The sequence below is a fragment of the Gambusia affinis genome, linkage group LG15 (assembly GCF_019740435.1).
Source record: "Gambusia affinis linkage group LG15, SWU_Gaff_1.0, whole genome shotgun sequence".
NCBI lineage: Eukaryota > Metazoa > Chordata > Actinopteri > Cyprinodontiformes > Poeciliidae > Gambusia > Gambusia affinis.
Genome location: NC_057882.1, coordinates 8,278,718 through 8,293,723, shown reverse-complemented (window position 1 = coordinate 8,293,723; position 15,006 = coordinate 8,278,718). Strand labels below are relative to the sequence as shown.

General features: G+C 39.7%; 1 protein-coding gene across 5 annotated transcripts in view; it reads left to right on the top strand.

The window, feature by feature from the left end:
- Positions 1 to 15,006, top strand: part of arhgap32b (Rho GTPase activating protein 32b) — a 91,705-nt gene that overhangs the window by 20,729 nt on the left and 55,970 nt on the right. For 3 of the 5 annotated variants that reach the window (XM_044141041.1, XM_044141040.1, XM_044141037.1), the window contains exon 2: positions 4,497 to 4,811. In XM_044141041.1, coding sequence (XP_043996976.1) covers positions 4,717 to 4,811 — 95 coding nt within the window. In that variant the 5' untranslated portion in view covers positions 4,497 to 4,716. Of the gene's footprint in view, positions 1 to 4,496; positions 4,812 to 11,663; positions 11,785 to 15,006 lie in introns of those variants that run through there. The other 2 variants (XM_044141038.1, XM_044141039.1) reach the window with 2 other exon arrangements.

Here is a 15,006-nt window from a genome sequence, read left to right as displayed (position 1 = left end):
ATTAATGGGTTCTGTTAATGTACATTTTACACCATTTGCTTAGAAATGAGCTTGGCACATGAAGTAGAAGAATCATAGTAAAGGGCGGCAAGCGCATCACGGCATCCGTCGTGTGCTGAATATACTTCATGCTAAATATGAACACTCGGATACAGCTTTGCTCTCACTTGATGCAGAAAATTTTGATTATGTATTCATTCTTATAGTGGCTGTAAGTATGTTATATTCATGTTAATTCCAAATGTACTCACTTGCTCAAAAATGTATGAAACTTAAACACTGACGTCGGGATGCATAGAACCAGGGAGGACATTGCCTTCACCTCATACCTAGCCTGTGGACTGTGATTAAATCTCTTGGACTAAGTCTCAACATACTCCCCTGAGATATCAATCTTAAAATATTTTGTCTCACTGTAATCATCTAATGTTGGTCACTTTGAATGTTTAAATTGTTAATGTGTTTTCTTTTTTTTCTTTTTCTTTTTTTTATTTTGTTAGGTGTTTTGTGCACTTGTGAGTTATTTGTCTGTATGTCTCTTTGAATTGTATAAGACAATAAACAGATTTTTGAAAAAAAAAAAAAAAAGAAGAATCATAGTTGTGTGCCAGCTTCTAACAAACCCTAAAATTACAGCCTTGTCTCACTTAACAGTGTTAAGTGAGACAAGGCTGTAAATATATCACCCCAGCGACTCCTCCGCTGTGCTGCCATTGTGATGACGGGGAGGATTTTTCCCTCATGTGTCAAGACTTTTCAGTCCTGACTTTTAATCTCCTCTGAGATGAGCTGAGGCTGTGTCCTTTCACAAGGTCGGCCATTTTCTGTGTTTTCTGCTGCATCAGGTGATCGTGGGAAGCTCGGCCTGCTTTGTGCTGTGCGCTTGGCGCACACGCAAACACACACCTGCTGTCCCGAGTAATTCGCACACCTTATTCCCTGTTCACAAAAGGTGCGTGGATTTCCGCGCGTCCTACTTATTCAGGCGGACACTGACGCGATAAAAACATGGAGTTATGTCAGGATGAGCTCGGTGTGTGTGTCGGTGTGTTCTCACAGTAGCAGTCGAGAGATACTCTTGGCTCGTGTTTCAAGCCTTTCTAAACAAATGAAGTGCCATCTTATGCAGGTTTGGTGGGACTGGAATTAATCACAGCAAAGATGATGCCTTCATTTGTGTAGAACTGCTCCCTGACTGCCCATATTTCTACAGTAAGTGAATGTGTTGGCTGCTTTTTTAGCAGAGAACCCCGAGGATTATGTGTGCAGGAAGTCTGTGGGGCTTGTGAAGATCACCTCCCTTCTTTCTCTCCTTTTGGTGTCTCTCCTGTAGGATTACTTAATCTGCCTGGATGAACCCAATGATGTTTTGGGTCTTTTCTCCTGCATTGCTGTTGACTCTTTGACCTGGAGGAAGTCATGTTGTTTATGGTGTCGCAGCAAATATTCCAGATTCCAGGCATAAAGATGATGAGAGATTGAGGAAAGGTGACTGCATCCTCCTGTTGAAGCCAAGTGACTTGAACTTAATTAAGTTAATAATTGTGTGAAAATGGTGCTAACTTGTGGTAAAAAGAGTAGGCTGCAGGTGAGCCTGAGTCTATTTGAGTTCCAGAAAGGGACAGATTTTTACAAGTTTTAAACACTTGAAACATTGTAGTGGTTCTGACAAACAATATGTTACACATTAGAGTTCAGCCGGTATACATTTTTTTTCTTGCCGATATATAAATTGGGGCTCCTATTGTTCCACACAAGATATGTGTATTGAGTTCAACTGATAAGATTTGTTTTGTCTCCCAATTTCTTTAATAACTTATTTTTGTTTTTGTGGAGTTACAGTAAGTGCTTAATAACGGTTATAAAAATGCACTGATCACAACATTTCGGGCAGATTTGTGGTGGATACTTAGTTTGGGCGATTTTTATTATCTTAAGAAATATTGCTAGATTATTCTTTCCCTTTGTTTTTTAGCCTTCCTGTTTTGTTCTTGGTTATATGTCTAAGAATCAGATTGGATGTCTCAACCTGAATATGAGAACAAAGTGTTTTACAAATATAAAAAGGGAAATTAACTCCTTTTCAGTCTTCTTGTCATCACTTTTAAATGCCTCTTGCATACTGAAAATGCATATTTTTAGTATCCAACTTCCTTTTTTAAACACAGGCATAAATATATTAAATGATAAAGATACAGATATTAATACTTGATTGATGCATCTCTACACATTCTGAGCTGCTGTAAGGACTTAATGTGTGTCAACCAATAATATTTATTGTGGTTTAAAACTCTGGCAGGATGTTCCCGTCAGCTTTGTAGGAGTGATTTTCAGCTCCTTTACTATGATTGCACCTGCTGCCAGAGTCAGTATTCGGATCCATGTCAACACTAAAGCAAATTTAGATCTGTTATCGCTTGTTACTGTTTAACAAACACTCTAAGCCTGGCAGTGCTTCTCTCATCTCCATCAGCCGGGAGCGAGCTGGGACAAACATGGAACCTTCTTAATTGAAGAAAAGTCGGTACAAAGAGTGACTGCTTCATGGGATTGAATGTGACATGGAATAAACGTCACATCTTTTGAAGCTCAAACAGCTCTATTCTTTGTTGGGTTTTTTTTCAGAAAATCTTCCCGGTGGCGACTCGGAAAGTTGCTATGTGTCTTGTTTACAGAATTAAAACGGTCTTGGGTCATTCATTCTTTCTTTCAGAGAAATATCTGAAAACCTAGGGATCATCCGGGTCTGTTACTGTCTCAATGTTTGCAACAGCAAGTTGTCGACGTGCAACAACAAGTTCAACTTGTTGTTGAGCTGAATCATTAAGTTGGAGGTAACTTTGCTCCTTGAGCTGGGCGATGGTGCAGCAGAGAGTCGATTCGTTTATACTTCCAGTGACACTGTCACTAAAAAAACTTTTACTCTGGGATTTATTTTTCTTGTGTAAAACTTTTGAAGTGTTCAGTTTTGGGAAACAAGTTGAGAAGTTTCATTGTGTCCTGAGAAGAAACTTGATCTTAAAGGTATAAATAAGTAAAGATGCACCGATACGGTTTCTCATTAGTGCTCTCTTACTCCTCTCTTCACATAAGAGAGGAGTAAGCATGTGAACGCACTGTAAACGCAGCATGTGTGAGGGTTTTTGCTATAAAACTATAAAGGTCAGTTTTACTAGTTTATAGCGAAGACAAACTGATTTAAATTTGACTTTTTCTATAAAATGTTTGAGATGAAAATGTTACATTCAAAGGGCCATCCATAGTGTGAAAGACTATGAAGGATTTACTCCATGTTTTCCATGTTGGGGAGGATTTTTGACATTTTAACGGTTCTCTGGCTGACAGTGGCATGATGGTGGAACAGTGTAATCATTTCTAGTGTTTGTCTTGTTTCAAAATATTTCAGCTCAGTTGAAATATTTTCAACTGTTACTTGTCAGTCATTTTCTTTTTTTAACGACTTTGTTTACCATCATCTGTCCTGGTGCCCCAATTACAACCATCTGAGTTCTGCCTTCTGCATTCCTAAGAACAATGTTATAAATATACTTCAAGATAAGTTTTGGCAATCATTAAACATTTAAAATAATTAATGTTTGCATTTCAAAGCTTCTGGTTTCAGAAATAAAATGGATGGAATGGAAATAAAATGTCCATTTTCTCTCTTGTTATAGGTTGTTGTGTTTTTTGTATTTTTTCTCCCTTTCTCACATTTCCTTTATGTGATTAGTGTCCTAAAGAAGAATATGACAAAAAAAGAGCAAAAAACAAAGTGAATAAGAAAGAAATTGTTCTTATTGTCAATTTTTTTTCCTTCTCCCCTCCAGGAGGTCTTTTTGTGGGCTCTAGTGTCCCTTATATGACAGCAGGTTGACAGGAAAGGGGTAGGGAGAGGGGGGAAGACATGCAGCAAATGTTGCCGGGTCCGGGAATCGAACCCGCGACGGCCACGTCGAGGACTCAAGGTCTCCAAATGTGGGTGGCGCTGTCCCCTACGCCACCACAGCACGCCCTGTGTTTTGGTTTTGATATTTAAATTTCTTCCAATTCCGGGGGTGAATTTGCATTATTGTGCCATTATTTTACTTGAAAATGGTCTCAAAACGACAATATTATTGTTTATCGCTGGGACAATTTACACTCCAGTAAAATTAGTTTTTGTGACAGGCTTCTGCATGTACGTAGATCATGTAATTGACGCCAGCTGTCTGATGTAATCCAGTTGTAGTTTTGTTTTTACCGTGATGGTGAAAAGCTTGGTCATTCCAGTCTGGGCTGGGAAGGGAACTTGAGAGCAGCGGATGGCAGCGTGGCCCGTGTTGGTGTTCAACTGTTGATTCACACACTGTGCGTGTGCCAGAACCTCCATGTGTTTACACTGTGCCGAATATCCTGCTCGTGATTTTCATGATTATTTCTCTCCCCCTTCTTCTCTCCCATCCTCTCTCTTTTCATGTTCTCCTCATTTCTCTCTACAACACTCATCATTCCCTCAGCTCTACGTCCCCTGGTTCCTCCCACACTTTTCTCCCTCCTATCCCACTCCTCAATCCCCTCGTCCTCATTTCTCTTGCCTCTACATGTGATTCCTTCTGTCTCATTTGTCTTTGCCTTCCTGATCTACCTCTTCACATCCTCTCCCTCTCTCTCCCGCTCGTCCCTCGCTCCCTCCCTCCCTCTCCTCTGGCAGGCTGCTCATTGCGGTGAGTCAGTATCATGGAGGCAGGCAGCGGGGCTGCCGCAGCAGTGGGGAGTGCAGCACTGGGACTGCTGGGAGCCACAGTAACGTCCAGCCATGACATCCTGGACAGGTAAGCGGCTGGCACACACCCCGACCCTCAATGCAATGCTAACTCTATGCATTGTGTGTGTGTGTGAGAGAGAGAGAGAGGTAAAGAACCACACCTCAGGTATGGTTTTAGTGAGCATGCTAGTTTGTTTATAGTTATTGAAGGAGTGTGTGTTTGAGGATTTAATGAATGTGTCCGTTTTTGCCATGACTTCATGTTCCTCGGGTAAATAGCCTGCTTTTCGACAGTTAAAAGATGTGGTGTGTATGTTGGTGTGTGTGTGCGCACATGTATATGTTGATGGGTGAGTTCCTCAAGGAGAAATGACACCAAGGTATGCGCCAGCAGGGGAGAGAGAGGAAAGGGGGGGGGAGGCATCGATGTATAGCCGTGCCTCACTGCGAGAGCTGAGCTGATAGAGTGAGTTTGCACAGTCACCACCCCACCCTGTATAAAGTTTGCCCCCACCTCCTCACCCCATCCACGACTCTAGTCCCAAACAGAGCCTATCAGCCCCCATAGCAACTGGAAGACGGCCGTCCCTAATGGTCTCTGCTGGAAGCCTCCATTCACATCTCCAGCAGCTCCGGTCATTCAGCTCCACCAACACCATGCAGCTTTCAGTCAATTACGTCATCGTTCCAGCTGCACGCCCACACCAGCATGCTTGTGCAGTGTCATTATACACACACATGCGCACCCCCCCCCCACACACACACACACACCCTCAACCATGCGTTAAACGCCAACAAACACACATATGGACCTGCATCTAAAATTCTGCTTCTAATGCTGGAGGTTGTTTTACCATAAACACACACAACATTCTGCCACATGGCGGCTTGTCTTAGCAGCCAGCAGGTGCTGCGGGGGATTCCACTTCTTTCCTCCACATCACAGTTGTTAATCTTCGTTGGGCTAATCTCAAGCACTTCCTGGGAATCTCTTCTGGCGCGTTGAGCGATGAGACAGACATTAAGGCGATGACGTGTTCAGCTTTCTGTTTGCCTTGCTGCCGTGGTCGCCGTCATTAAATGATTTGTATTCAAAAGTATTCAAACCCTTGCACTTTAGCACATTGTAACATTACAGCCACAAACTAGTGAGTATTTTTGTCTGATTTTATGTGTAGCACATAAGTAGCACATAAGTGTCAAGTTGAAGAAAATTTAAGCATGCTTTTCAGTTAAAGAAAAACAAACTAATAACTGAGGATTCATTTGTTTTCAGCCCTATTGGGTGAATATTTTGTAGAACCTTTTAGCTGCGGTTCTTTAGGGGTTTGTCTCTACAGGCTGTCTTCGTAAAACACTGACATGTCAGTCAGATAGAGTGGAAAGTATCTGTCAGCAGCAACTTTCAGGTTTGTGCACAGATTCTCGATTGTATATACAGTACAGACCAAAGGTTTGGACACAACTGTGTGTCCAAACCTTTGGTCTGTAGGTCTGGACTTTATCTGGGCCGTTCCAATACACAAATTTGCTTTTAAGGGTGGTGGTCCTGCTGGAAGGTGAACCTCCAGCCCACTCTCAAGTAGGGGTGCACCGATAAATCGGCCCCAATTTCCTCACTTTGGCTGATACTTGAATGAGAAACTGATCTTATCTGCAGATAAGATCAGTGGGTCAGTGGATGAACTTATTGTAGGTCTGAAAATCACCTTCTGTCCCCTTTTGCTCTGCAGTGAGAGAGAGAGCTGATGGACAGACCCACCCACCAGCTCACATCTACCAACTCAGCAACTTTGGACAATATGAACCTAAACTTTTACCACAATATTTTGGGGTACTATTGTGATAATGAAAAAAGTGACAATCAGAGCTGTTTACTGCTCCTTTTTTTTTTTTTTAGCTGTGGCAATGACTGTGTGATGCAGCAATCATAGCCCCACAAACACAAATAGTTGTATTTTAAGCCATTTGTAATATGCTTCCTAAGGACACCATTCACATAAAGTGTGATTTCTGTTACTTAAATTGCACACAATAAATGCATTTAATCATATGTTTTAATTGGCTGATGAGCAACTTATTGAATGAACAGTGGAGAAAATACTAAAACTATCAATCCCAACAATAAAGGATTTTCTTTAGCATTAATTGGAATTTATTGTGACAACAATAAAGCTAAATTCATGACATCATGATTATCATAATAAATTTATTTATATATTTCTAAATGATAAACGGTATGATAAATGCCCACACCTATTTGTCACTTTAGGGACTTTTTAAACCAAAAAAATCTGTCAAAATCTGAATCGGCAGGTCAAAACGGCAATCAGTGCACCTCTTTCTTGAATTGCAGCCAGTTTCCTATCGTAGCCTTTTCCTCCAGTCCCGCTAAGCTTGATGGTGGTTATTCCTCTGCTGGATTACATTATGTTATGTGTTTTAGTTTAGTTGTTTTGTTTTTTTTTAGGGCTAGAGATAACCATTAAATCTACTCAGGCCCTCCACCTGCCCTCAGTCCATCTCCGCTCCTGAACCAGGTCTAAATCCTGTTCTGGGGTTACCATGGCAGCAGCAGCTTAGCATATATTAGACAGCGGTCCAACATGGCAACTGACGACAGTGTGGATGAAAAAAAAAAAAAAAAGAATGAGAGGAAGAGAAAGGCAGGGCGTTTTGCCAAGGATAGTGATTTATACAATTTGTCCGAGAAATCCTGCTGGGTGAGGCTGGATCAGAGGATCAGCAGCTTGGGATCAGGAGGGGGGAGCAAGAGGAGGACTGGTTCCCCGAGATGACACCGAGAAATGGAGCTAAAAAGCTTTAGAGCTGCATTCTGTCTAGTGACTCTCTAATCCTGCTGGTTAGATGATTAATGCATAAACAAATTCTGCATGAGGAAATGTTAAAAACCACACTTTTCATTCCCTCTTCATGTACATGCTCTTTCTGTTGTATGTAATATGAGCATGTAATATTTTCAATGCGGTCTATATTAGCTATTAGTACATCACTCTTTTACACAGTGATGTACTCATCAAGTTCACCCACTGCAAACTTTAATGGACACAAAACGTACAAAGCAAATCGTTGCCTGATTCTTTGTTTGAAGGAAAGAAAAATGACTGTTGGTAAACACATTATTCATGTGGTGTAAATCTTCCCTGAACTTTGACCTTACTACAAAAAGTACAATTTACTCTTCATAACTGTTGTCACAAGATTGTCATAAAATATTTCATTAGTTGATCCCCTCTTCCGATGATTCCTAATCAAAATTTGATTAATCGGACATAAAGTTGAAATGGCATCCTATTTGTCTTAAAGCTACAGTACATAACTTGCAAAATAAGTATTTTTGCATATTTATTAAAACTGTCACCATGTCGTGTCAGTATATTAGACAGACAATCTGTGAAAAGTTTTATCTCCCCCATTTTCTCCATTAGCTACTAATGACATCTGAAAATATGCAGCGCTCTCGACACAAAGAAACCAGAATCAAGAGGAGGGTCTTACTGCTCTCAATCATCCTCAGGTATTTGCTGCTCAATGTTCTAATGGCGGAGAAACAGCTTAGCATACCAGGTAAACCGTTTATCTGTCGTCATTGAGGCTAACTAGCCTGAGCATTCATGGCAGCCTCTGTTATGGTGAAAGCAGAGAGCTATGCTACACAAGCATGATTGACCGGGAGCGGCGCATTTGTTCAGATAACAGTAGGAACACAGGAAGAAGGCAGAGGAGTTCGTGCCAAACTGTCACCACAAAGTGACAGTTTTAACAAAATTGCGAGAAACATATATTTGTTTTATGAAAGTTATGTATTACTGCTTTAAAGCTAACAACTTAATTCTGTTGTAACAGGTGTACCTTCACTCTCCTTCAACTAAACTTCACACGCACACCATCTACAGGCAGCGTAGAAGTTTATCAGTCATGAGAAGTGTCCCAGAGTTCTGAGTTCTCAGGATGTCTGTAGTATCAGGTTGAAGACTTTTGTTTATTCTCTTAAGGTGTTGGAGTTTCTGCCAGGCCTGTGAGCAATGATGTCTGTTAATAATTCAGAACCATCGATCCAAAGGCAGGCGAAAGCGCCTGAAAACTACCATCAATTCTGTGATTCCTGTCTAAAAGCATCTCATCCTAACTGGTTAACACAGAATCCCTAATGTCCCCTAAACTCTCCTAAAGCTTCAGTATGCTGGTCACGCGGTGTGTGTTCCCACCAGACAATCCGGTACAATCCCAGTTTGAATGGGGATCAAATGCAACATTTCCTCCTTTGTCAGCTGGTGCAGTTCACTTTCACACTCTGCTGTGTCAAACAAACCAAACCCAGTGAAAAAAACTGTTTACTCACTCGCCAGTGGTGGCGCTGCACCAGGAACCACTGAAGGAAATTACATGAAAACTTTAAGAAGAAGACATGAGCATAACGTCCTACTTTGAAAAATGTAAGCAAAAATTGAGTTGCATTAGATTTTAGTGGTTGTAGAATTTCTCCTTTACCTTTGGCAAAATACCACGAGCCATTTCGCTTTGGTTGTAGTTACCCACAATGCCCTGCTCTAGATTCCTCTTCCTGCTTTTTGAGCAGACCAGAGTTCACTTTTTTTTGTCCGCATCAGAGTCAGGTACACTTTCCTCGAGGAATTTTAAAAATCAAAGTACTTCAATTATTCAAGGAATCGTTTCGGCACTAGTTGGCACACATTGAAACTGTGATCACAATTGTGATTCTAATAAAAATGTTTAATTACACATATGATGGGACTGTTTATGGTCTGAACCAGGATGGTTACTGAGCTGTTAAACAGTCCAATGACTCAAACAGTACAGTGCGCCAGATCAGATGAGTAGGACAGAGTTTTTTTTCCCTCCTTATACTGGAGAGTCATGTGTATGAACGTGTTGTCTGTGATGCCATATGTAGGACAGATAGTCCGCCTCAGTGGGATAGGAGCTAAACTCCTGGCCAACTGGAGCGATTTCCAGTCTGTGGAGAAGATCCAGATTGTGCATAAGGTGATAATTGCAGGCGTTGCTCACTAATAGCTTCTGCTGATTCTTCCCTCTCTGTTCGTTGTTGGTTGTTTTGTTATTATTTTTCTTTGGTACAGGAGAAGTTTTCTCGAGCTAGAACAAGCCGAATACTTTAAAGGCGCATCAGTGAGGAATTCTGACATGATTAAATGTGGAGGGGGAAAAAAACAGCACTGGTTTAAGAGCTATTAAATGGATAGCGTACTTGGCATGGTTGAAATAAACGGATCCAAACGTCAGCTGTGACCTCTGTCTGGCCGTTTTGATGTGCGACCGTCTGAGCCAACATGAACCTCTCACGCCGATGGGACGGACACATTCTGAATCACAGCCCTCAGTTCCGGCGAGAGCACGGACACACTGATGTGTTGTGTATAAACTGGGAACATGGTGAGAATTCTCGGTGCCCACTGGAGCTGAAGCTGTCTTATCAATATCACAACCAACTGCTTTATTTTGAACAGAAAGAAATACACAGTGACAGCTCTGCTTTCATTCAGAGTTGAGGATAATGCTTACTAAAAATTTTTCTTTTCTGCAGCTAGTGGGAACTGCTGACTCTGTGTTTAAAAACTTGAAATGCAACTTCTGTGACAGTTGCTTGTGTAATGTAGATCTGTGAATCTTGGCTGAACTCAACAATGGGCTCAGTTACAATAGTTCAGCTCAGTGTTTGATATGTGTTACATTACAGCAATGCTTATTGCAGTTGGGGTCGGGACTTTGAAGTGTTGATGTCTATTAATTAATTACATAGATTCTCACACTTTAAAAATTTTAATGCAATTTTGACAATTTTTTAACATACAAAAGTCCTGAGCAAGAACCTTTGTATTCTCGTTTTTCTGTTTGTAGTTGCACTTTGCGTTTTGAATAACCTAATTAGGAAATTTAAACAAATAAATGTCTTTGTTATTGATCTCATATAATTATTTATTTAATGATTTAGCAGCAAAAACTAGTTTTGAATTGAAAATTTTGCTTATTTTTTGTAGTTTACGGTTAAAATGCAATTACCGTAACTGCAATTAACTACTTATAAACAATAAATAACAATTAACTAGATTTGAATTTGTTATCAAGCTCCCTTAATTTTGTGAAATGTAGGAACTGAGTTTCACCTCTAATGAAAACCATTTCTCAGTTTCACAGATTCATTTTAGGTACAAAAAGAAAATCTAAAGACTCCATGCTTTTAGTTTGGTTAACAGAAAATGGCGTTAAGTCAACTTGCAATTGGAATGGCCTAAGTTTAACCTGCCTGATCAGAAACAAAAAATCTGATCTTAAATCTGACTGAGTGCACCAAACCAACGGCGACTTGATTGCATTAACAACTACGGTACTTAAATTAGTGTAGAAAGCTAACAGCTTTTGTTAGCTTTAACAATAATTAGCTGTTGGCTAAGTTTTGTTAGCTAGCAGAAAACAAAGTTAGCTTTTAGCTCTTTGTTTTGATATTACTGTGATATCTGCTGGCCCCTCTTACACATTTTCTACTACTGTAGTGTTTTTGGTTATTGCCTGAATTTATTAAAATGTTAATTAGACCTTTTGAATGAAGTGAATTAATTGCAGAGCTGTGCAAGTTCGACTGTTCTCCCCCACGCGTGACGTGAGGACACGTCTTAAAGGTTCCATAATTTCCTTCAGTCCATCTAAGTAATAAATCCTCCCAACCCAACTCTGTGATTCATTTCACACACAGCAGTGTGCTCCTATTAAGCTGAGTCTGCCTCCCAGTCGCTGGTTTGGATTGTTAATTTAAAAATAAACATCATCTTGATGGAGTTTTGGGTCAAATGCAGTTATGCAATGAAAAGTAGGCTAACATCTGTGGGGGGAAACCAGGAGACGAGTCGGTTCTTTCATTTTTCTCCCTTTTCTCAGACTCGCTGTGTTCTTTAATGTGTTGAATGTTTAAAAATGAAACTTGGACCCAGCATGATCAACTTCAGTATTAATGCTAGGATGACATTGAGACAAACATCATGGTATGTAACCATAGCAACATCGTCTTTGCTATGGAAAGCTACATACAACAGTTGTTGTATGTAGCTTTCCATGCTAACTGTTCAGCATGTATATTTTTTGTAGTAGTTTTCTGGTTTTGTTCTGCTGTGTGCTAGATCCGTACCTTTCAATTCAGCGAAACCTTTCCTATTGCTGCTAAAAAAAATTTTTGTCTAGAGCTGCGAAATAATATAGCTTATAAATGTATGCTCAATTAAATATTTTATTTGAAGCATGAGAAAATTAAATCTAATTGTAATTTTCAGATTTCAGAACAAAATGGATAATTTAACTTTTGCAAAAGGAATAAAGTGATTTATTTTGTACAATGAGGCCATTAGAAAATGAAAATGGGTTGCCCACATAAAGATTTAAAATGTATACATTAGAGATAAAACTATTTACATTTTTCATATTTTAAAAGCCTTGTGCCATTGGTGCCATTCTGTTGCAGATATTTCTTTGTAAATGTTGCATAAACATCATCCAGAAGTAGGACTGCCACCATAACACATATTCCTAGTTGATAAATTTTCCCAGACGTTATTGCGATAAACGATAATTGTGTTGTGTTGAGACCATTTTCAAGTAATAATAATGTAAGAATATATTCTTATAGATCAATAAACTTTAAATTCTGATGAACATTTAACACTGGAACTGGAAGATATTTTTAATATCCACAATATAAAAACAGAATGGGAGCAAAAAATAAAATGAATCATGAAGTCTCTGTAAACAAAAGTATCTTTCAAAATAAGAGCTAGTTGAGACCAAATCACCAGCCTGAACACATCTATCATCCAGGTTTTAGTAGAAAAAGAGAAAAAGAATAAATTATACAAGTGAAAATTATTTGGTTTGTTTTAATTTGTCATGTGATTAATTGATTTATGGATTATTGTGACAGGCCTGTCCAGAAGAACTGATAACCCCCCTTTCTGCTACTGTAGTGTCTTCAGTCTTTGGCTGATTTTATTAAAATATTAATTAGAACCTTTGAATGAAGTGGTTTATAATAAATTTTATAAGTGCGGAGCTCGTAAAATTTTTATGCTCAGTTGCTGCGAATGTTATTTCCCCTATCGGTTTAAACCAACATGTGAAGCTGAGGCGCTGTTTATTTGCTGTAGAGCTGAGCATGATGTCCAATGAGCTCCCTGCAGCTTTCCATCACCAGTCATTGGCTTTCCTTTCATCAGCGCAGAACAGTAATGTTCTCTGGAGGGTTGTATTGGCAGTTCTAAAAGTGGCTTGTATCCACGTGTTTTCCGTTAAGGCTTAGAAAACATGCTCTGCTCCAAAGAGTTGTGGATATAAACAGTGATCACATCCATCCAATCTGGCACCCTTGTTGCTCCGACTCTGCTGTGCTCACGTTCCTCGCGGGATCCCTTATCATATTTGCTATTGAAAAATCAGATTTCATTCTGAGGCGTTTCTGACTTCTTCCTATGCAAATGTAGATGGAGTATGATTACATGTCGCCTAGAATCTTGTAGAATGTGATGCAAATTCTTTTTTTTTTTTTACACCAGTGGTCAAATGTTACTGAGATTCTTCTGTTTTGCTCAACATTTACTAGTGACATACATGATGATATCAGATTTACTCACGCACATCAGGACATGGCTCTCGAAACTGCTTAAACTTTTACAATTTCAGGCTAGATGTTGAACGGCTCGCATCTCTGAGTTCACCTGGAAAAGTTATGGTGCATTTTGGGGCGTCTTGAAATTTCGCCCCAAAGCTGAATATCCCGAACTTTTTGAGGAGTTTATGTTTAGGCTTATTTAGCCCTTTTGGTATCGTTAGACTTCTTTTTCTTTTGAATTGATTTTTGTTTATGCAGCTACCCATGTAGAGCTGGTTGATATAATTAGATCATAGAATGTGTCGACAATCCTCCAAAGCAGAGAGATTGTGGGATCGTCTTCAGAGCACATTCCACGCATTGCAGTTCCCTGCTCTCCCTCAAACACATCACTTTTGTTTTGTTCCTTTTCTTTAACCTTCAAGAATAACTCTGTGTTGCAGGATGGATATGGTTGGTTGTCCTAATTACAATGGTATTGTATTTTGTTAGTATTCCTGTTAAAGGGGAGCTTTTCTCTCTGTTGTCGCTGCGTGCGAGTTCAGTTTCAGGGATTACCGATGAACTGAACTTTGACCTTGATTTTTCTTTTCTTTTCTTCAAATTACTCGTTTTCATTCAAAACTATTATGTCAACGAGTGACATGTTTGTTTTAAACCGTAAATGATGGAAATAAACCAAAAATGTCCAAAATATGCTGAATTTGTATTAACAAAGACAAATTAGAATGTATGTCATTTACTGCACATTTAAGTGCCTTAAGGTGATATTTGTTGTGACTGACGCTATTTAAACAAAATAATTTTTTTTTTTTTTTTTTAATTACATAATTTGTTTAACATCTTTTAAAGTAGGTCTAGTTGACTGTATGTGTGAACAAAACTTCCAGAAAAAATTTCCCTCCTGCTTTATGAATTTAGCGCCTAGTGCTCTAAGCAGCATTCTCTGCGTTTTTTGTCTTTCCCACACAGACAGCTGTTTGCTTTTTGAAAAAGAGCTGCAGCTGAACACACGCACACACACGCACACACACGCACACACACACACACACACACACACACAGGGGGAGCTGCAGCCTGCTGCCAGGTGAATAGGGTTGTACTTTCATTAGTCTCTGCTGTGAACGTCATTGTAAGACATCACAAATGCTTGATTGTTGGTGAAAACACAGACTCTCTCCAAGCTTGACTTTAAGTGATGATGGGAAAGTGTTGGATCAGCTCTAGATTGAGTCAGAAAGACGACACTCGTAGAACTCCTCCCAGCAGAAGGACTTCTACTTCTTAAAAAGTTAGAAAGAACAAGCTGCCTCTTAGTAGGGGATCTTTTTCAAACTCCAAGAGTTTTCTACATTAGGTCATTGAAAGAGGCGAATTGTCTGAGTGTTTCACATTTGCTGGCTATCTTTTCCCACTGGTTGATGATATAATGAAATGAAAAGATTACCCCCTCCGACATATTTTCAGTCAGACATGCAGTGGCTCCAGTGGTGAGGAGCAGTGGTTGAACAGAAATGCTGGGAGAGATTCATGTCTTTCATTTCAGAGCCGAAATTGAGCCGTTGTTCTTGTTATTGACCAAAATTGAGGCAAATGGAAATGTGCAGTC